This window comes from Falco punctatus (assembly GCF_963210335.1).
Source record: "Falco punctatus genome assembly, chromosome: 1".
Taxonomy (NCBI): Eukaryota; Metazoa; Chordata; class Aves; order Falconiformes; family Falconidae; genus Falco; species Falco punctatus.
The window spans coordinates 117395232-117418862 of NC_137580.1; the positions used below are offsets into that span (position 1 = coordinate 117395232).

Here is a 23631-nt window from a genome sequence, read left to right on the forward strand (position 1 = left end):
ACCCTGACCTAGAAAACCATTCCTGCTGTGCCATGGACAGGGAGCCGGGTGAGAAAATGGACAAGACCATCCCCTGTTTAGCACAGTCTGTGGCCAGATGGTCCCGTGGGGGCTGGTTTGAGGAGGGTCTCTGTGGTCAGCAGTCATGTGAGGTGGAGAGGAAGAGGGATGAAGCAGGAAAGATCTGACAAAGGCTTAGCATGAGGAAAAGGAGGTAAAGAAAGAGGAGGCAGTTATTTTGAAAGAAGATGAAATTATGGATAGGTTGTCATGTTATTAGGACAGACTGAGTGGAACTCAGCTCTCAGACCACCCATGTAATTTAAGGCAAGGAATATCTGTAGGGCATAGAAAACCCTATTATTCCCTGCATTGATTTGGACTACATCTTGTCCATATCTGGCTGTCCAATGCTGACAGCTCACCTTAAGTACCACTGAACTCTTTCCAGCTGTTGGTTGTTGGGTTTTTTTTGTATGTGTGTTTACATGTTCAGGATAGACAGTGATTCCAGAACTACAGAATTAAACCAGAAAACACATGGTGGTGGTCATTGCTGTGCCTTTATTCAGACAAGTGTCAGAAGACTTCTGTTTGTTTGGTGGTTGTTTTTTTTTAGAAAAAGAAAATGGTAATTTTTCAGTGACATCCCTTGGGTGCCCCTTCTTGTGACTGTAATTTCTGTTAATCTGCAGCCCATGGTGTGGTACGATACTGAGAAGCCCAGCTGCCTGCACACGGTGTAGCCCCCAGCCATGTCCCATACCTGCCAATTTCTGCAATTAGACTTTTCTCAAATTGAGATGGCTTGTGTGCTTGCTGGCTGCCCTGCGCAGCTCTGGACGCAGGAATTCCTCGTTTCGGGTCTGGAGCCGTGCCTCCCCTAGCACTAGTTTGTATTTGATTGACAGGATAGACGGAGCGATGCAGAGCAGTCTGCCATGTGCTCAGCAAACACTTTACAGTCATTTTGGCAGCTCATGCCCTGTGTCTTGGTCTGTTGATATGTGTAAAATGGCTCCAAAAGAATCACTCCAGCAGAAATGAGCAGCATCAGAGGCAAGTAGGTTGTAGGGGTTCTCTTCCTCCCCAAAATGTTTGTGGGTTGTTTTTTTTTTCCCACAGAGATCTGTCTGAGAATAATGCTTGCGCTTACGAGTTTGGATGTGGGGACTCCTCTCTGGGTGTAGGTTTTTTTCCAACAAATTTTGTGACAAGGATGAGGTCAGAATCCCACAGTGTATCATGCAAAAGGCTGTCCACGACAGTCCCTGTCTGCCCTTCTCAGGGTGATGTAATCTGCACTCAGTAATAATGTTTCCAAGAGGTGGATAACAGCGTTTTAGTTCAGCTCTAATAATTCTGTTAAATCAGAGCTGGGGTTGTAATTGCTGTTTGTGACTGAGTTTGTTCCATATGTGTGTTATGCAGGATGCCATTGTAATGAAATGTTCCCTCTTTGAGCTGTATGCCCTGAAGAATATGCCTTTATTCCATGGCAGGCAAAATGCTCATCTGCTCTTTGCCTTTGCTGTGCCTTATAACTGAAGGGGGGGGGGGGGGGGGGGGGGGGGAAGTCATGTTTCGCCTTGTTTGAATTTCTTCTGGAAATTTTAAGTTGTGTAAGTGTTAATCTTCATTTGCTTTAGTAACACACAGCCTTGCTGGAGTCCTGTTCATTTCTTTTAATGAAAAAGCCTGAGAGCTTGTGTGCATCTGAGGGCTTACATGCATTAGAGCACACGGATATGAGTGTAAGCGAGAGCAGGGAGTGAGGGAGCAGCAGAAGCCTCTTCCAGGGAGTCAGACACAGTGCTCTGAAGCAGCATTTTAAATTTTACCCTAACCACGAGAAACAGACCTTAGAGATGCAAAATCTCTAAAGGAATACTGTATTAAAAGATTGCATGTTCCGTGCCATGAGATCAGGTATGTGGGTGGTTGCTTTGCTTTGGAAGTAGTGCGTGTTGTGAGACTCCATCGTAATCAAATCTGGCTTCTGCACGGCGTGTTTCATTCACAGACCGCCCGTGCTGTGCAGGCTCCTGTTGCAGACAGGGACACAGCTCCCATTTTTATGGGGACACAGGGGCACGTGGAGGGGACGGAGCCACGCTGCTGGCTTGCTCGGTGGCTGCTCAAAGGATGACACTGGTTGTGATCTCATGCAGCTACCAGCAAGACCCAGAGAGAATTAACATGTCCTAGCTGGGTAGGACACCTGGATACGGAAAACTACCAGACGGCAGCTAATTTGGCCCAAAGCAGGAGCTGTAAAAGAGGGAAAGTACATGCTGGGAGCCCGAGGACATGAGTGCTGGGCTGGGCTGCCTTGCCTTGCTCGCAATGCTGGCCTGCTGCTCTTGCTCCATTTGACTTCTTTGAGGTCTTGGGTGCTGCCTCTGGGTCCTGGATTTCAGGTCCCTGGTGGCTGCAGCCCATGGAATGTCTCGTGTGTGCTCCCAGGGAAGCACAGCGCCAAAAGGCACCTTTGCTCCGAGGGAGAGCGATGTGCATAATGCCTGCAGGCAGCAGGTACAAGGGAGCCACCAAACTGCCCCCACCTTGTTCACGGGGCAGATTTAGCCCGGAGATGTCCATCTTACGGTGTGCTTGTGCTGCAGCCCCATGGCTCTATGCTGGCCGCCCTGGGCAGCCCCAGGGGCTCGCAGCCCACCGGCTGGTGCAGCCGAGGTGGGCTCAGGGCAACCCTGCGGGGTGGCAAAGAGATGTCCCTCTGCCTGGGATGGCAGGGTTTGTTAGCTGGGGGTTGATGGGCAGTAAAAATCCCCGAAGTCAAATGAAATGAAAATCAGTCTGTTTTTCTTTCTTTCTTTTTTTTTTTCCTATTATTTTTAATTACACTGTTTTTTCAAGGAATTAGGCCATTTTTAGCTTCCTCGCCGTAGGGCAGAGGGAAACACCCAGGTTCAGCCTGCTAAAAGCCAACACCTTGGGTCAGTGCCAGGGGCTCCTTAGCCCATGAGACAGACATGGACATCAGCAGCTCGGCTCAGTGGGGGCTGAAGCCCCTTTCGGCAGAGCCAGTCCCTCCCCACCAGCCGTGGAAGGACCCCTGGCAGCTGGGTGAAGGATGCCGCTGAAGGGCAGCAGCAGAAGAGCCCCGTGGCACAGGGAGGTTTTGTGGTCCGGCATGGCCCTGCCTGCGCTCCCATCGCTCGGCAGCCTTGTCTGCTCACTCTTGCCTTTATTTAGATCTGCTGTGGCTACTGGGCAGATGCATCTTGGTAAGGTGCAAGGGAGCATTCATTTCTCGGGTGAAACATCTCAGTCAAGCAGTGCTTACGGCAGCCCCCAAGGCGCTTCTAAAAGTAAAAGCCGTGTACCCTCATTTTTACACTGTGAAGCCAAAAGAAATGATCACAAGTGAGCAGGAATAAAAAAAAACAAAAACACCCATATAAACCAAATGTAACATCCTATAATGTATCCATAAAAAGAGAAAACTCGGGCTACTTGAAGTCTACAAATTCAAGTTTCTCATGGGAAAACATAACTCCTGTTCAAATGCTAATGGATTGTTATCACAGGGATGTTTTAATTTAACTGCTGCCTACTATAAGAAGGGGCAGAGCAAGGTTCAGAGAGCAAATGGCTGATGAATGATCTTCAATCTGCCAGTAAATGTTTACTTTTTTTTTATATATATATATATACTTCCCCTTCTTGATCTCTGTCTTAAACAGATTCTCCAAGGGGACATATAAAAGAGCTGATTTCAGCTAGAGGTGATAGCACTTATTTGTGTGTTTCTTTTATTCTTATTTAAAACGGTAAATTTATGGCACTGATAGAGCATCAAGTCACCAGAGTAGCTAGCCCTGAGAGCATAGAAATTGATGGCACATGAGCAAAAATTGGCTTACTGGAAAGAAAATAATGCAGCACATTTCAGAAAAGTGATAGAGAAAAAGAAAGCAAATTGGGTATTGCAGCCAGAAACCATCTCTGCAGGCTTCTCAGGACAAGAACAAACATCTCATGAAGCACAAATCTCTTCCAGGGACTCAGAGGCAAAGGTCTGCCACCCTTTTCCAGGAACACCACAGCCAGAGCTTGCAGGAGCTAGGTAGGAAGAAGAGAGAATGAGCCCATGATCTTTGCTGTGGAAGCAGAAAATCCTTCTTTCTTTCTTTTCTTTCTTTTTTTTTTTTTTTTCTGGAAACTCTTGGCCAATGTATGGGTTTTTTTAAGGTTTTTACTACCACTTTGCGTTACTATAACTGTAAAAAGAAAACTGTCTAACACTCCCAAACCTGTAGAAACACCTTATAAGTGTTTTGAGAAGTGTACAGGGAACACATTTGACTGACCTTGACCGGAAAAAATGTGAGAGGAAAGGGAGTGGGATGCTTTTTCTGTTCGATAGGAATAAATATTTCTCAGAAGTCTCAGCATCTTCTGCCTGCTGTACATAAGCCTCCTCTGAGAACCCTCAAGATGCTCATGTGATGGCAAAAGTTGTGCTGGGCTGTCCTGGCTGGGCAGATGCTGGTGTCCTCCCTGAATGGGGAGTGGGCTTCGGAGCCGCTGGGATCCATTGCAGGGCAGAACAGCTGCACATTTTGGGACGATTCACACCCTGCGGCAGTGCTCACCCTCAGCCCACTCATATGCAGGGTGACAGCAGTAATGGCCTGCAAAACCACTAGTAGCTGCTGGGATACTGGGGCAGGAATGACTGACTGAAATGGAAAGAACAAAACTTTGCAGACTGATGAGATTTTAAAGTCTCTGTTCTTAGTAGTTTTCACAGTGTTGCCAGAGAGCCTGGAAGTGGATGAGGACAAACGGCATTTGGTCTCAGTGTTTGAAAAATAGTAAAGGGCTGTAACATCTGTCAGGAGCAATGTGAGCCAGCCAGAATATAGCCCCAGGCTGCATTTCCACCTGGATCCCTCATGCCCATTTGCCGCCCCCCCCCCCCCCCCCCCCCCCAGTTTCCTGATTCAGCTGTCCTGCCCGGGTGCCCTGCACTGGACCATCTGCCGTGCTGGACTTGCAGCCACCACAGCTCAGGAGAACAGTGATGCATCACGGACTCGTGCAGAAAGGCATGGAGAAGATGGAGACTTAACAGGGAGGGAGCTGCGCTCCCAGCCCCTGAGGCTGGCTGCCTTCCCTCCCCCCACACCTATCTTATCTTTGCCTCTTTCAAAAATAAAAGGAACAGAAAAATTAACAACATGAAAAAGGGAGGAGAAGATAAAGAGTATCTGAAAAATTATCTATGTCCTCATTTCAGAGCTTTGCATGGAAACAGGGAGGCAGAAGGCCTTTTTCTTTATTAATATATTAAAATATTAAAAAGCTGGGTGTCTCCTGAACCTGCTCTGTTGTCACGGACTGAGAAAGATCCTAGGAAGTGTTCTGCAAAAGACTGGTTGCACTTGAGAAACTATCCAGGGATGCCATTCAGGACCAGAGCAAATCAAGGCTAAAAGGCAAAGTTTGCGATCATACCGTTAACAGGGACCTGGTCCAGCCTGGACAAGAGCGATACTCGCACCTTTGCTTTTGTGCTGAGATAAAACCTCTACCAACAGGACGTGGTGGTGTCAGGGGCCTGGCTGGGAGGAATCAAAGCCACGTCTCTTCTGCTTTCCTTTAGCTCCTTAGTCTTGTAGGTCTGAGCAGGACCAATTCCTCCGGCGCACTGCTCCCGGCAGCGATGATCAAGTTTCCCGGAGTCTGAGGTGCCTGGTTTGGCACGTTGGTTGGTTCGCCTATCAGAATCTGTTTGTTCCTTGGCAGTTACCAAAATATGCAATTGTTCTTCTTCCTATCTTTGCCAATAAGGCAATAAGACTTTGACGCTCTTCTTTCTGTTCTGCTCTGTTATAGCCTCTGATTGCCATTAGTAATGTAACCATGTGGTGGGACCTTGGTGCTCATATATGAGGGTGACAGCTGGACTGTATAGCTTATATGTGTGTATATACATACACACTTACACACTGAGTAAAGGTTTCTTTGTTTTATTTTCCTCGGCAGGTCACTACGGAAAGGATGTTTATCGAAGTGGAGGGCCAGATCTCCATAATTTCATCTCCTCCGGGTTTGTCACATTAGGAAGAGGACACACGAAGGGTACAGTGGAAACAATTTTTTGCTAAATAAAAAGATTGTTTTAAATAAACAAGCTATAACTCAGAAGCTGGGTTCTAAGTGCTATGAGATAACAGTATTGGACTGCAGTCAGTAGATTTAGTCTAGCGAATATTGCTGCAGGTAAAATACTGTGCTCCTGGCAGAAGCTTTTAAATCCTAGCAAGGGAGACAGTGGGAGAGTGTCGAGTCAGACAGCCAGGCTCCAGACTCCACTCTGACTTTACAGGTCAACAATTTATACTGCTTTGTGTTTTCTTGGGTGCATGGTTGCAAACCACCATTGTGCTGCTGTACTTACAAAGGGAAGGGGAGGGAGTGCAATGCTGTCTCAGGGCAGGCAGCTGACACTTCACGAGCGCGTTTCTGGATTTCTTTTGTTTGACTTCTGGGCTTTTTTTTGGAGGGGGGAGGTATTATGAATATTTTATAAAATTATTTCTTTTTAGGTCCTAAAACGTATATTTTATGTGTTCATATAATCTGTGATATAATGTACAAACATGAAAACACAAAAATATACATATACTGCTCTGTGTATGTTCTGTGTATATGTACTGTATATAAAATATATGTTGAGAGACAGTTGTAGCTATATTAGATAAGTAACCATATATCCCAGGAGTTGTGGTGACACAAAAGCTGTGAGATCTGACTCAAAGTAGCTGGTCACCAGAACCCCAGATGAATGTTCATTTTATGACGTTGTTGCGTATTTGGTGAGTTTTTATAGTGTACAGTGAGCCTATGTTTGGAGCATCTTTCTGTTCACACCCGCACCCTGACCGAGTCACACTGGTGCACTGGCAGTGGGTTGCGACACTGGGAGTGCAAGCATGTGCCATGCCAGTACTCGTCTGGTTTTGTGTCCTGCTGACTTCTGAGACTGTTGTACATTTATATAGACACAATGTATATGGAGATACCTATATAGACACAATGTACTGTATGTGGAGATGTGTCCATGTGCTCGCCTGGTTGAATGCACCTGTGTTGTTTCTGTGGATGACCATGACTCAAATTATTAAAAGACCTTTATTTTTTTCCTACATTTCCTGCACTTTTTCAAAATCTCCACGAGTGTCATCCAAAGCAGTGTTGGTCCTGTAGAACTGTCAGAGAAGAAACAAATATATGTATATTGTCTGTGTATGTCTGTGTGTGCTTAAATAAAGTTTACTGAGGCTGAGGCAGCACCCGTGGGACTTGTAATACAATAACCTGCAATTCCAGCCTGGCCCGGCGCCGGTGGGAGGAAAGCAGAGAAAACCACCATGAACCTTCAGGCGGGCTGGGAACTGAAGTGGTTCAAGGAAAAACTCGTGGATGGCATGTCACACAAGGTCACCCTTTCTCCTCTCCATCCAAAAGGTGTTTGACAGTCATATCACATCAGGCCTAACAGTATATTTAGGGTGAGATAGGAAGCGTACCCCCGTAGCAGTGCGGTGTGTCCTGATAGCCTTCATCAAGCACATGGATAACCCCGGGCAGGGCCATAAATCCTGCCTCTGTTGTAGACATTTGAACTATTTTCAAGTAGTTTTCTGTACGATATACTTTCCCAGTTCCTTCCAAACTAATATAAAACCTGCTTTCCTTCTGTAACTGAAAATTCTCGGTGGCTCTGATCTTCTGTAGATGGGCCAGTGTTTTTTTCCCACCTTTCCCGCTGGCTTTGCTGGAAGCCCCACAGAGCACATCTCCTATCCCTGGGAAGGTGGGAGAATGGGCGGTGGGAATCCAGACTGTTTGCGTGCCACCTCTACCAACAGCCGCCAGATAGGGTGGTGCTTTCCAAAGTGAATAAAAAGCTTTTATTATCAGAAGAAATGAAACTATATGTTGGCTGTTTATGGACGTAGAAGTGTGGATTGGCCTGGCCTTTGAATTGACTTTTCAGCTACCTGTAAATTCGCACTTTATTTTAATAGTACTTTAATGTTAATTTCTAACTTCTCAGTCGTGACTCTCATGACTGGTGCAAGGGATTAACATCTCCATGCATTCTGCAGGCAAACTGTCTTGTTTGCGTGTGCAAATGCAAATGTGTAGATTTGTCTTTGTCTGCGATATGATTTGATTGCCTACTTGTGCTGTGAAAGCAGGGCCTGTGGATATAACAAATGACTGACTTAGGGGCTCTGTCATAAGGATTGTGCCCTACATCATTTGTTGATGATTATTGGAAACGTTACATGATAGATTTCCTGTGTTTACTGTGCACTGGCCACACAGCTGTATACGTAGATGGGAGAGATGGCAGCAAGGGCTGCAGCCCTGAGCTTCAGCTGAGTAGCTTCATGCTCAGATTTTGTCCTATTTCAGTTCCAGTGCATGTGTTAAAATCTCCGCCTCAACTACCATTAGCCAAATAACCTCGCCCTGCCTTGTTGTTACACCGCCATGGAAAACAGTTCTGCTTTCAGACTGAACAAAGCCAATGAAGTTTATTTCTTTGCACTGGAAGACACATTTTTGGTGTTTTCTCAACTGTCTTCTGTGCTGTGGCAGAACTCCAAGTGCTGAGTAATGTTTAAGAGCTAATCTATTTGGGGCAGAAGACAAAGATGTGAGACATGCCAAACTACCATGGATACGAAATCAGCATATTCACATGTCTGACATCCACAGGCTCCTGCAAGATTGTGATTTATGATTCTTATATGACACTCCATTGGGCAATGCATCACTGCCTGGCATTTAAGTCTATAAAATCACTACAGAGTACGTTCTTCAAACCATGGTAAAAGACTTCACTGTCAGTCTGTCATGATGATCTTAGGAATGAATCCAAAGTCTCTAGGTCGTAGAAAGTCTCCATGGTGAGAAACATGGCAGGGCTAATCTCATCTAATATTAGGCAGGTAGAAGTTAGACATTTTATTCTGAGGTAGCAGCCTGCAATTCCATGTAGAGACACCTGGGAGACACCAGCACCTCTAAAGGAGCGTTCACTGGTGTCACGAGACACTTCTTTCCCCCTCTAGCAAGAGAGAAGCCCTGGTCTTAGGTCTTTTAGCGACCAGGAAGGCAGATGAGTCCTGCCTGCCCTGGCTTGTGTAGGAGTAGCTACTATTGCTCCAGTTGCTGTGGTAGTTGCTATGAGAGTACAGTGCTCCAGTGAAACAAGTAGGAGCGTTGGAGACAGGAGCTATCACATCCCTCTGTGCATCCCTCTTTTTAACCTGACTTAAAAAGCTGCTTCTTCAACCTGTTCTCTCTCCGAGCATCTTGCTACTCTCAGATGTTCCAGGTGGAGACTACCCTGACATGGGCTGTACTCGCTGTCCTGCCAGGGCTCTGCGGAGCTCTGCTCAGCCACACAGGCGGGTGTAGGAACTTACACAGCTGCAAGACAACATGGAGCAAGCACCCACATGGATATTCAACCACAGCGGGTGAACAAGTCTGAAAGAGCAGTAAATTCACTCCACATTGACTACTGCAGATCATGATTGTTGAGTTTTCAGGTAACAATGATTTTTATTTTGGTGTGGTTTCTTTTACTACCAGCCTCAGACCTTGCAAACAGTTTCTGAATGGAGCTGGGCTCCTTGTATTTCACCAGTCTGTGACAAGAGTAGAAATTCTTTAGAGCAGATGATAAGCTTGCTTCGTCACTAAACAACTTCTTTGTTTTCCTGGTATCTCTGCAACAGTATTAAAAACAGTGAGGTTTTTCCTGGGAAAGCATAATTTCCCAGATGAATGGAGGGCCAGGGGTCAGGGAACAGTGAGGCAGGAGGAACGTGGGATTTTAGATCCTGTACTGCGGGGTCATCTTAAAGGGAAACCCAGGACTTTTCCTACCATCTGCTACATTCTTGTAAGTCTAGGCCAGATCCTTGAGAAGGTGCAGAGGCAGGGCAACAATTTGAAAAGCATGTCTGGAAAACTCAGGGAGAGTCAAGTGTCCCCACAGCCTGCCCAGTAACACCTTCAGAAATGGAACCTCTCACTCGTGGTTCAAGGCTGCAAATCTTCACTGTTCCTGGGTTCACTGGGAGGTGTGCTCTGTCAGAGCACATGCAGGAGTCTCTTCAAGCATCCTGCTAAAATTGACACCTAGGATGTTCTCCAGCAGCACCAGTAGGCAGGGGAGGAAAAATGAACCATGCGTCTAAGTCAGTGTGATGTGGCTGTTCAAGCCCGACTACGTTGCTGCTGGTATCTCTGGGGGGCTGCACCAGCGTCCTGCAGTGTGGGCAATGTAAAAAATGATGTTGGTGCAGAGAAGCCAGCCTGGGGAGTGAGCGATAAAAGCTACCCGCAGTCCCATTTTATCTTGTGCTATTGGGTATGGATATGACAAGATTTACAGCCTACATGTGGGATTTGTCTGTCTGGGCCTCTGTTCTCACTGTCCTGCAGCATGGTTGTATCTCATGCATCTGCAAAGTGGGTCAGGAGACTATTTCAATGGTACAACGCTTCATGTAAGGCACAGCTGTCCAGTCTGATCTGGTTTTGTGCCTGGTGTGTGTGGGAACATAGTATGTGTCCTTCAGCCTGACCTCACACCCAACTAGACATCACACTCCCCAGATACAGCCTCACCCATTGCCGACTGATAAATATTCCTCCCCCTGTTACCCGAACTGATGCACAGCATCCAAATACAAGCAGAGGGGAAAGCGAGAGGTCAGCTGGTGCTGACTCTTGCTTTTTCACAGATCTTTGGCAAAATCTCCCTCAAATCAGCTTTTTTGGTGCGTATTCAAAAGAAGCAAATTGCTTTTGATCTAGTCCCACCTTAGAAAATGATCACCTTCCCCTCCCAGACCATGTGCATGAGTTGTTCTGAGGACAGACAGACCATGCATCCCACGGTGCCAGAGCAGCGGGAGATGGCAACCACATGGGTTTGAGATTTGGAAGCTGCAGGGGTTTGTAAGAGCGAGAGGAGACAAAGCAATGTCAGGATGGGAGGGAAAGCTGACAAGCTTCAGGTGGCAGCTAAGTCTTATGGCCCCTCCTCACCTGCTTGTCACCTCACCGCTGGGCTGGCACCTTGTGCTGCTGGTTCACGGACAGACCCTCACCCACCAGTAGCACCCCGCAGCCTCCTGGAGACTCAGCCCACTCCGGGGAGTGCACGGTGCTCCCACAGGCGGGAGCTGGGGGCTGGGGTCAGCAGGCTCACTCAGGCTTATTGCAGGACAAGTTTCAAGAGTAAAGCAACAGCTCGCTTTATCTGACAGTTTCACATTTGTGTTTGTTTACAAGAGAACCTCCTACAAAGGCAAACATGGAAGAGGACGAACGCAGCTTTAGATTGTACTTAGCAACCGAGATCTTCCTGAGCTGCTTCAGTGTCTCAGCAGCTGAGGTGGGCGGCAGCTCCATGTTCTCCTCTTCTTCTCCCCTGGGAGTTCCAGAGCTTTCCCAGCACCACGTCTCTCCTGCTCCCACTGCAAGGTGATGCATTCCTTCTGCACAGAGAGAGGAAGCGCAGAGTAAATTACTCATGACTAAGTCTATGTTTGCTAAAGACATCATTGCCAAGTTCGTGTTTGTGTGACTCTTGCCGATGATTATTGGGCTGTGGGACATCCTGTGTCAATACGAGGATCAGGTTTCCTTCCTGAAATGTCTTGATCTGCCCATCCATTGTGTTCCCTCATTTGCACATTCTTCCCACCTGCACTGGTTTTTCTGCAAGCTGAAGGATGTCTGTGACAAGCTCTGTATTTCATAAATGACATATCTGTATGCAAACTAATCTCTGTGCAGACACCTCAGTGGATTTATAATATTCAGCATGCTGCAGGCTTTGCATACAGACTAAACGTGATATGACATGATAAAATGGGACCAGGTGTTCATACTGGATGACACCACCTCCTCCTCTTGTACACCCATTGTACCCATTCCGCTTTTACACACACAGATGTTCCTTTTGGAGACCCCAAACTGAGCCTCTTTTACAAGCATCATCTCAGGAACCAGCAGTTTTACTGGTCTTTTGGCATGTAAATATGATTCAGAGATGAATAGGAGGAAAGAGATTCATTAATGTTATCATCATTAGCAGTTTGAGGATTCTGATTCCTCTCTCCAACACTGCCCTGGTTCCCTGCTGCCGTGGATGGTTCCCTGTTGCTTGGTTGGCAGCCTTGTGTCCCAGTTCCTTTCCCAAAGTGCTGCTTCATACCCTTAATTTGTTATTTTGGGGTCTTGGATTACAACTGTCGCAACCAGCATTGGGCCAATGCAGCTACAAAACATGCAATGAATCAGCTCCAAGATGGAATTTACTACCTCCCCCCATCATTAGTAATCTGAACTTGCAGTAGACTCATTAATACAGGGAAAGAGAGAAGTTTAAGGGTCATTTTTTTTCCTACCTGCATCTATAACACTCCACGAATAGATTACGAAGAAACCGAGGGTTAGGTATGTTGAGTCCTTTTGCTCATTAAACACTTGTTAAACATTTTGCATCAATGGAGAGATGTCAAGCCAGAGCCTGCTGCATCCCAATGAATCATTTTATGTTCGTCCTGGATAATATCTAATGATCTTGATGGTGTCTTGCAGCGTGTGTGATAAAGATCACTTGCATTCTGATTCCAGATTAATTTCAACTATTGCATATTATGACACTTAATTGTATTGACTTGAAAATAGGATCATTGGGATGTGGAAACTGCTTCACAGCTTTGCAGATAGATTCCATTACACAATAGGGCATTTCAATCCGCTCTGAATTATTTAATCAACTTCAGACGCGACCGTCCATTTCTCAGCAGAGTCTGGACAGCTCTTTTTTTTTATAGCTCTCTGAATAGCTGGGTGGGAGGAGAGCTGGGTGGGAGGTCATGGGAACCATACTGATGCCTGCAGCAGTTGTGCAGCGTGCCGGTGTTGTAGGCAAGGAATGGGGTGAACGTGACCAAAACCATATCAACCCCTGGGCTCACCTTCTGCAAAGTATGTTAAAATAACTAAGGTGATGGGTTCGTACCTTTCTGTCTTCAGACAAACTGGCCACAAACCTGCCTTAAAGCACAACCTGGAGAGGCTGTTTTGGAACGTGGCTTTCCGAGCTAGCGTGCCCTGTGCCATGAGCAATGAGCAGGAGGAGGATTGGCAGCTAATCTCAGACCGAGCCTTCCTCAGTCTCATTAAAGAAACAGCAGAAAAATGACCCCAAGCAGGGCATGGAGCACATCTATCGTTGCTAAACCTGGAGATTGAGCTTCTCGTGGCAAGAAGCCCACGGCTGCTCCATAGTCAGCCAGCCAGTGGTGCCTGCTGCTTGTGGCGAGGAAGCAAGCTGGCCCCACGGGCAGCCTGGCTGGTGCGTGGGAAGAGATCCTCGTGGTCGCTTGGGATCATATTGTCCCTGGTCAATGGCATTTGTAACTCAACCTGATCCAACATGCTTCCTGGCGGACACAGGCAGCACTGACGTGGGAAGAGAAGATGCCAGTCAGGTTGGGTTGCCTCTTCTATCTCACTGAGGGATGGGTAAACCCCGAATCTCACGTCCAAGCCAGGGAAAGGCCATCCTGTGCCCTTCTGCACGCACACAGGCAGGCAGGGTTTAGCCATGTGTTTTGGCAGCTAGCACTGAAACTTGCGGTATTGGAGCTAAACTTGCACCTGACACTTTCCAAAAGGCCATGAGGCACCTCTGGCTTTCGACTTCAGCATGTGGCCCCCTTTAGAGACCCAGGCATGCACAGGAGTTTGGGATTAGCCTTCACCACTGCCACTGCTGAGGACCTTATGTTTCCATGCCGATGTAAATCACGGAAGTTATCACTCAGCTTGTTCTCCATCTGTGGTCACTGAATTATTTTGCTGCCCACTTCCTTGTCCTACAAACTCCATTGCATCCAGCACTCTGCTGAGTTCCTGTGGATGGTTTTCAGTAATCTATATTCTAGAATGGATTCCTTTTCTTTCTGCTGTGTGTTAACAGTATATCAAAATAAACTACAATAGCTGAGAGAAGAAAAAAGCCCTGCCTATTATCGGATGCCCTTTCACAGAAAGTCTGTCAACTCTCCATGATGTTTTGGCAGGTGCCTTTGAAAACTGAGCTGAAGGCTGGTGAAAAGCTGGCAGTTGCAGCCCAGCTATCTATGAAACAGAAAGCTTCAGGTGCATGCCACAAAGTTCCCTTTGAAGAGTGTCTTTTTCTATATTTGTTATCAAGAACTGATGTATAAAAAGCCTTATGATTTCCTTCTAGTGTCACTGAGCATCTCAGACTGGTTACCTTCCCAAACAGGGATTTAAACTGACATTAAGAATCACCCTTAGAGTTGGCATACTGTTTCTTCAGCAGGTCAACACTCAGTCCTAATGATCTTTGCAGATTGTAAATAAGAAATTCAAATATTATGAAAAATTGGAGATTCCTGGGTGCAGGTAGGGGACTTTGCAGAGGGATCTGTAATTCTTTAAGCACCTGTGATCTCACCAGAATGACTGAATCCCGTGGTCAGAGTTTGACAGATGAAGAGCTTGGGCATGCCCAAAAATCTACTGCTATAGCAAAACCACTGTGTTATATAGGGTTTATCTTCTACGGTTCCTTGGGAGAAACATGGGCTCATCATCAGAGAAGTGTCTTTGGAGACACAGGTCCCACATTTGCTTTCCAGATTTATTTTCTAGATACGGTACTTACTCATATGGAAATTATTTGGTCTTAGGAGCTTCAATTTGTGCTTTAATAGACCGTGTAAATCTGTGGACAGTTGCAGAGGGTTTATACAACAGATGCCACATTGCAAACAGTCCTTGAGAGACAGACTTGAACTTACTGATTGCCTTTTTCTACTCTTTTGAAACAGATTCACCTTCATCTCTTGACAGCGTGTGGGCCCCTGGCTGTGACCAGTTTATGTTGTGCTAGTGGCTAAAGGCCACAGGTTGAAGATGGGAACCATGATTCCTAGATGGGGACAAACCAGAGGGAGACATGCCCCAGATGTCTCATTCCTTCTTGTCCTGGCTTTATAGGTGCACAACAATCTCTCTTGAGGCTGGAACCTTAACTTTCACAGTGTACAACACCACTTTGCTGTCCCAGATCTGCTGTTACACAGCTATGGTTCTGTAGTCATGTAGTTGCTGTTCTGTTCCTCAGCTGGAGGAATTCTTCCTCATATTATCAAAAGTCAGTTTTGTTTAATTCTGTTGTGACTTTGCTGCAGGTCTGGTGTCCGTGCTCCAAGAGGCATATAGCAAAGCAGCCAAATGAGGGCTTTCCTACCGCAGTTGTTTTGCAGTCAAAAGGATAATAAAATCTTCTTCGCCTAAGCACAAAATCTCTGACTTTTAGTGTCTTGGGCCCTTAATCTAGCTTTGGCTGAAATAACAGAAGCTGAACTGTAATCTGCTGGTGTGTAAGACCTGCTGCTGTTCGTGTTGCTCTGTTGGTTCAGAGGCAGCAGGTGTAGATGGTTTTGCCCTTTCCTGCAGCTGCCGTTGCATTCAGGCAGGGCAGGTTTCCTCTTCCAGGACAGGGCAGATCCCACAGGCCGAGAACCCCTTTCCGTTTAGACTGTCTCGTAGTGACTAATGCTGGTGACATTTGTCAGTGAGCCATTAATCTTCCATCCATGGGCTGCAAGGACACTTTAGAGGGCTGTAGTGAAGCTAGACAATTCCTACCCTCTCTGGCTTAAAGTCAGGCTTGTACTTTCAGCTAGGCACCAAAATCCTCAGTGGAGAGAGCCTGCACCTGTCATCCAGCCTGATGCCACAGGCTGAGGTCACCAGCAGGACTAGGACGACTGTTGCCCTGCCAGGATGCAATGTGGACTGCTGGCAGCCTTGGGCTTGTGGGTGACAGGGTCCTTACAAGGGTAAGACCTCTGCTTCCACAGGCTGGCACAGCAGATGCTGGAGGAAGTGCTGAGAAGTTTGCACAGTTACGCCCAGGTCTTAGAAAGCAGAAACTTCTTTTTTGCTCCAGAGAAGGAGCAGTTTCCCTCTGGCATGTATGTGAAAGGTCTTGCTTTAGCCGGAAGAAAATTCTGGCTGTTGAGTTTGTCTTTGTGTGTTCAGGGAGAGACGGAGCTCAGCAATTCCCCACCTGCTCGAATGGCATTGCTGGGACTGAGTTCGGGTCATGAAATCAGCCTGTGGCACACCTTTGTCACAGGTGAGGGAAGTCCGTGCAGTGCAAAATTTGCTCCTGCTTTCCATGAACAAAAAGCACAGGGCTCCCAAGGAGCAGGGAGGAGATAAGGGGAGCAACTGCACTACCTTGTCCTTTGTCACTGCCTTGAGGCTGAGATGAATTCACAGTCCCCTGAGGCTGGAATTGCTCCTGCTGCCACAGCAGTGGGTGGGCGGTCGAGTCAAGGTGCCACCGTCCTCTCAGGACTTGAGGAGAAGGAATGGGTAGCCCTCATCTGTCATTTTGCTGCAGATGGAGGTGACTTGCTACCTAGAGGTTCTCAGGATGCTGTAGAGCCAGGAGGTTCCAAGAAACCCTAACAGAAGAGCAGATCACATTGGGAAGCGAGAGAGTGCTATGGACTGAAAAGGATGATCACGGTATTTTCTCCTTGCTTGAGCTTCCCAAAGCAAACCTTGCACTCTTCTGCTACCTCTCTTTTAGGGCATCAGCAAGTGCCCTAAAGGTTATAATCTGTTGGGAAGAAGCACTCATGGTCCCACACTGGGTGAGAGAGGAGGGATTGCACTGAATCCCCCAGCAGCTGTCCCAGAAAGCACCGCTTTTAGAGGGCTGAGCCCCTTCCCACTGCTCGGCTCCTGACTGTTCCTGAGACAGCTGTTTCCCTTCTGACAGCACCTCCAGTTCTCCTCAGAACTGGAGCAAACCCATTCTGTCATCCACAGTCCTCAGGTAGTGGCTTTAAAACTTCTCAGGGTCCTGAAATCCCTCATGCAGGGGCCATCACATCCTGAAAACAGATGCCCACAATCACTTATTGCAGCAGTGTGCCCTTATTTCCTTATATAAAGGCAGTCGTGATGATTTCTACAAAGGTTTTCCTGCATGAGGCATCATTTCCATGCTGCTGGTACTCTCGTGCATTTGGGCTGCTGCTGGTACTCTCATGGAGTAAAGCTGCCACAACCCAGGTCTGTGGCAGTTTCTGGGACTGGTGGTTAGACTGAAGACATGATTTTTTTCTCTGACAGGTGAAAAGCAAGGTTCACTTCTTTTTCACTTTCACTCCTAATTTAGTGGCTGCAGAACAGAGAGCAGTGCTTCAGCTGGAGGCAAATGATGGGACAATGCCCATAGCCAGAAGACACATGGAGCAAGAAGCCTTCACCCAGTAGCAGATCTCTTCATGACCTGTTTTCTGACTCTTGGATAGTCCTAGCATCCAATGAATCAACAGAGAAAGTGGGGGGTTTGCCAGTAATTCGTATAGCTGACATACAGTTCCTGGATGACAGCCTAGTTCCTCAACTAAAGAGCTGATTCCAAGCCCACTTTCTGCCAATGACTGGTATTTTTTAATTGATTTCTATGGCCTGCTGCAGAAAATAAGCTTATGTATGCTAGTGCCGACCATAGCATGCTGCTGTTGCACACCTGCCCCTTAAGAAAAGGGCAGGTTTGTTCCCAGTGTGCATTTCCCCTTCTGAACAAGAAAGGAATTAAACAGATGTTACAGCCCTTAAAAAAATAAAATAAAATAAAATAAATTGATGTTCCTGGAAGAACTATGCCTGTAATATGAACAAAAAGGAGTTTGCTGGTCAGGCTGAAAATTGATCCTTGACTCTAGGAGTCAAACTGGATTTTGCTGTGGGAGTTTGTTCAAATGTTGTGATCAATGCGTGAGACAGATTGAGCTCACCCGCTTGTCTTCCTGACTATGACATGAGAAATGTTAGTGCAGGCAGCAAGATGCAGATCTGCTGAGTGAAAAGCCTCATCCTGCACCATCATATTTCTGAGTAGATCGCCTCTGTGTGAGGCCATATCTGTGCACACAACTCAGATTTCTCTTTGGAAACACAGCCCTTCACATCTTTATTAAGGTACTGTACTCATCTGTTCTTGTTATGTCATCACCCTGCCTCAATTGTTTAAAGTATAGCACAAGTTTTATTCCAAAGTATACGTTGCTGTTATTAATTTAAGATATACTCAGATACCAAGAGTGTACAGTCTATAAAAGGCATGTCCTCATATTCATTTTAAACCAGGAAACTAAAAATAGAGCCAGTACAAATATAGGTGATGAGAATAACCTGAGGTTCATATTAGGAGATATAATATGAAAAAAGACTTTAGAAGTGCCTGGCAAAGTGTCTATGCTTGGAGGGAGCTGCAGATAAAAGTTTGCAGAGTAGATTTGGGTCAGAGAAGGTAGTTTGGCAACTACTACTGATACCGTCTGTATGGCAACTGGAAGGCATTGAATTAAAAATGCTGAGTTCAGAACGGACAGCAAGAAATACTTTTTGACTCAGTGTGAGCTTTAGCCTGTGGTTCTCACTGTCACAAGGTGCTATTGAGATCAAGCGTGTGCAGGACACAGAACACAGATCATGATACTTCTGCAGTTAGTGAGATAGGCAAAGCTACTGCAGGCGTTAAAAGATGGAAATAATAAGAATGTTCAGGTCTGAGGCTTAACTGCTCAAACTATTGGGACTGGAGAAAACCTCCTCAAGTTCATGCTGTCCCGTAAGTGTCCAGGGCAGGGGTTCATCTTGTAACACAGTTAATGCTGTGTACCCACAGAGTACCAGAAATACCTTCCATTCGTTCCAGTTTGGTATGACCCGAATGGAAAATAGGACACTCCAGCTAAGGGGAGCAAGAACTGATCAGCCCCTGCATGGAAAGAGGTTGGCTCACAACTGAAAAGTCAACTCGCTGTGGCATGCCTGTAGATGGCATGAGGTGGGGGGGCCACAGCTGACCCTCACTGCTTCGTAGTGGTCTTGGGACGCCGGCAAGGGGACACAGCTTTGGCGCTGTGCTTGGTGACACCTCAACCTTTTTTTTTTCTTAGGGTTCCTCAGCCTGCTCAGACCTCAGGGTCCTGGCTCAGGACCACCCAGCCTGTGGGCTGTCCAGCTTTGTCCTGTTCCCCAGATGAAGCCTCCTGAGCTCTTCTGGCTGCTGCATGGAAACAGAGCACAAGCAAAACACAGATCTCATGTGGTGGTTGAGCTGACCCCCGTTCAAGCCCTTGGTGGGTCGTTGATAGTCCCAGGGAGTGGCAGGGAGGTGTTTTGCCTCCTGCAGGCTCCAAATCACCAAGAGCGAGCTTCGTCAGCTGTAGCTCTGTCTAGGCAAGTGCAGGGCTGGCACAAGTCAGCAAACGATTGAGTCTAAGCAGTGCAGAGGAAAGATGAGTGGGAAAAGATAAATGTGTGACCTACCCTCCAGCGCCACCACACCAGAGTGCAGCCCAAAAGGACACATGGCATTGAAGCCCACAAAACCACAGCACTTTGTTCGCATCACCCACTGTTTATCTCTGTCTCGCACATTTAAGCTCAGTGAAGGCTCTGACCCCTGCCTACTGGAAATGAAATATCTTACTGGGGGCGCAGTACCCACAGCGTGCCAGGCTGCTCTCTTCCCATCCCTGCCCTCCAAAAGCAAAGCAGAGAGACAGGTCCTGTCAGCAGCTTGGCAGTTTCCAGCCCCATTCTGTGCCCTGTGGCACATCCTGACACAGGCTCTGCCACGTAAGCACACACACAGCCCAGCGACTCCCTATCTCGCTGATGCTGAAGCATCCTCCCCTGGCTCATCAGGGCAACACCTGATGCCGGTATGGTCAGCTCTGACCTGTATGTTGGTGAGTGAAAGGAAGAGGCTGTGCAAAATGCTCCACATTCTGGTGGCTTTTCCCACCTCTGGTGAGGTCTCTGGGCTCCCCTGCAGCATCTTTCATGTGCAGAGCTGGCAGATGTATGGTGACACTTTGTCACCCATGCACAGAATTGCATGTTCCAGTGCACTGCGTGAAGACCTGACTTTCCCTGATCTGATCCTGAGATTCAGGTCTTATTTTTCAGGATCCCTGAAGTGCCTTGCGGTCCTTTGAAATTCTTCAAGTAAGCAGCAGCGAGGCAGAGCCCGACAGCACGTGAGGGATGCAGGCAGCCACAGCCGGCACGTGGCAGGAGGCTGCTGGGACAGCGTGTCCACAGCCTCCGTCACGCATCTCCCTCCAACCTGCCACAGAAGAGAGCTCTTCCTCCCGTTGTCAAGGGGATTGTACATTGTCATGATCATGCTCATTACAGAGCTTTCACCCCCTTAGATGTGAATAAGGATTTGTACAAGACAAGAGAAAACAAAAGACATAGCTGCTGTTAGATTTTCTAAAAAAGCCTTTCAGAGCTGCTGTCTTCTTTCTCATATGCAGATAAGGTGGAAGTACCTTGAAATATTTAGGTGGAACCACACAAGAGACACAGAACTGGGGAAGGCAATCACAACACAGTATATTTTTACCATTTTCAAAGCCTTTTCCTGTACCAATATTTCCCAAGGCAGCCATCAAATAAATTGGGATGACTATCTTAATTTTGAAGTTGAGGAAGGAGAGACAGGAACAGGACTGGAACATGGATCAAACATGATGCATAGTTTGGTGGAGATAAACAGAAGATTGAGCGTGAGAAAGAGATACAGTGACTACATCTACCTTGGACTGTGGCATTAGTTGTGGCTGCTGTACACAGCTGAGGTGACATTCAGAGCATACCAGAAAGGGGGTTCAGGTCTGTGATATCCTCAGGATGACCCAGGCAGCATGGATGGGACAGAAACGGGACCTGTTCAGTCTGTCCTTGCACCAAAACAACAGGGTCTGGATTATCCTCATGTCTTGATGGTGTCAGGGTTCTGCCTTGGTCACTTGCTTATGCAGAAATAAATATATTTTCTTCAGAAGGATGCTGAGGTACCCAAGTTGAGATGCTGTTCAGGCTTTAGGACAGTCTAATCCAGAAAGCCTTCTGTTCCAGGTCTCTGGGATCTGGGAGCAGTGCTGGCGAAAATCAGATTTGGCGATAATGGCCTTTTCTTCCATGGATTCTACAGCAAACCCTGAGCAGCATTTGAGAGGAAATGAGAAGGCATAAGCAGGGTTAACTTGTCCTGTTCAGGTTCCCTTTTGCCATCCTGCAGTGTGAGGACTGGCTGTTAGTTGAGAGATAATACCCAGCAAACGCCCCATGTCTGTACAAATGCCAATTCAGACATTCCTATCAGCAGAAATTTAGGGGTGTCAGTATCTTCTTCAGAGTTTGCAATGAACCTTGTGATGGAGCTGTGATTTGTGGTCCCTTTTGGTGCATCAGCTGATGGGAATAGGACCAGGTTGCATTGCTGCCTAGGAGAGAGGCACGCGTTTGTGGTTACGTGTTTGCTCATACCAGTTTGCCAGGCCTATATGAGTTACAGCAGATATTCCTCTTTTCTTTCTGAAACAGGCAGCACAGACAAAACAGAGTCAATATGGCATCTCCGTCTGACTCTGCTACTCTCTCTGCTTTGGTACTACCTAGGAAGAAAGAGGCCCTGCTATGGAGGGCATCCCAAATCACTCATTCAGAGGAGGTCAGAGGAGCCTCATCTTAACCATGCCTGATCTCTCCAGTGGCTACCCAGGGTGACTGACTCAAAAAGAGACATCCCTAGTACATCTATCTGGGGGATCCCCACCTTCTGGTAAACGCGTAGTCCTTACACAGAGCAGACACCCTGATCCTCAGGATGGATATGGGCCATCCACTAGGAAACAGAACGAAGGCACCAAAAAATGATGCCTTTGAGCTATTATCTAGTCCTCTCTACACAGGAAATCACCTACAGAAGGTGCAGGAGCCACTGAGCAGCTTCTTTTTGTCTGCTGTGTTCAAGGATGATTAATTCATACTGGAGCAGGCACAAAACTGTGCTGCAAAGGGGGTTTTCTGGGAACCAGTTGTCCTGCTAGGCAAGGTGAGACTGAAGTTTAGCTTGTTTAGCCTGGAAAAGGAAGACTGGGAGACATGGGATCATCCTGCATCACCAGCTGTGGCTTAATAGCTGGGAGGGAAAATCATGTGTAACCTGAAGGACAATACCAGGGTGAAGATTGTCGAGAGATTTAGCGCAGGATTTTTAAAGGTCAGAGCTGTGCAGTTCTCCAACAGTCACCCAGTTAGTGTGTTGGTGTGCACTGGGACAAGAACACAAGCTCTGTAGCTTGGAGCTTCGTCAATTCTCTGAGGAACACTGCCCCAGCATTCATAGTCCAAGGCTTCGAGGATGGTTCCCTTTTTCTCACTTGGGAGCACTCTGAGAGGTTTGGAGCCCAGCAGGGGCAATGTTTCTGTAATAACCCCATGCCAGCAAGCCAAAGTGCCTGGTGGCGAGCAGGATAAAGGACAATTTCCCAGAGAAGGGTGGATTATTTGGATCTTTATATATCTTTTCTGAAAGGACAAATAATATCCCTCAAGAAAGAGCTGCTGTACCTCTGTGTACATCAGCTTCCAGCTGCTCAGACTTTCACAAGAGTGGTATCTATTCACAGCCTTGCTCTGCAGGAACTGAATGCATCAGAAATAAATCACATCAGGCTATTACATTCCTCTCTTGTATGCCCACTGGTTTTCTTGCAAAGATAGGTCCCATGCCTCAAACATCAAGCCTCCAGACCTCTCCAACAAGAGGAGGAAATGCAGTTCCATGGACAGGAGGGGCAGCCCTGCAGCTGGTACCTAGGACCGCTCCTGCCCCGTTACACTGCAGTCCACCCTCCTCCTCAGGTGACCCCATGCTTTACAAGGCTTACAGTAGCTGTGGAGGCTCACACATTGCTCCTGGAGACGGGACTTATTTCATCTTACTTATACCATCTAAAAATGGGGCTTTTAGTCTAAACTGGTCATGTAGGCTCACTGGGATGAGAGGTGGGCATCTTTGCAGCAGTTCATCTCATCCTAGGAGAGGTGAGTTTGTGTACATAAGAGCCTAGATGACCAGCTAGAATTTGTGTACAAGATTTGCAGCTAAAACCGGGGGGGTTGGGTGTAGCTTACAATGACATGCCCTAAAACTACAGCTAGGAGAGGCATTTGCCCCTGCCTGTTCATTCCCTCCCTCTCAGTTCATCTTCCTTTGCTCCGGGACGAGCACTGGTGCGACCATGCAATGAGCCAGGTTAGAGAATTCAGGCTGGATGAAACCAAACCCGGACTGCTTTGAACCCGGATCAGTTCACTGTGTATCCTCATGGATGCTGTGCTGGTTTGAAGACAGGCGTGGCAGGGAGCAAGCTGCAAAGGGCAGGGGAGGAGTGATGTGACTGTTTCAGCAGCATTGCTCCTTAAAACGAGCAGAAAACTCCAGCATGAGCTGAAGCCCACTCTGCAGAGTCACAACACAGTGCATCACAGTTAAAAAGCATGGCATTATAGAAAAAAATTTGTAGCTGCCATCACATTTTAAGATTTGTGTTATGAAGTACAAGAGCTCCTGCTAGCACAAGCTGTATTTATCTTGCTTGTATTGATCCTTGCTCTGCC

The 23631-nt window shown here is 47.0% G+C and overlaps 1 protein-coding gene across 3 annotated transcripts in view; it reads left to right on the forward strand.

The window, feature by feature from the left end:
• Positions 1 to 23631, forward strand: part of SHISA6 (shisa family member 6) — a gene marked incomplete at its 3' end in the record, with an annotated part of 240860 nt that overhangs the window by 53027 nt on the left and 164202 nt on the right. For all 3 annotated transcript variants that reach the window (XM_080393203.1, XM_080393204.1, XM_080393205.1), the window contains one exon: positions 6016 to 6111. In XM_080393203.1, coding sequence (XP_080249329.1) covers positions 6016 to 6111 — 96 coding nt within the window. The remainder of the gene's footprint in view (positions 1 to 6015; positions 6112 to 23631) is intronic.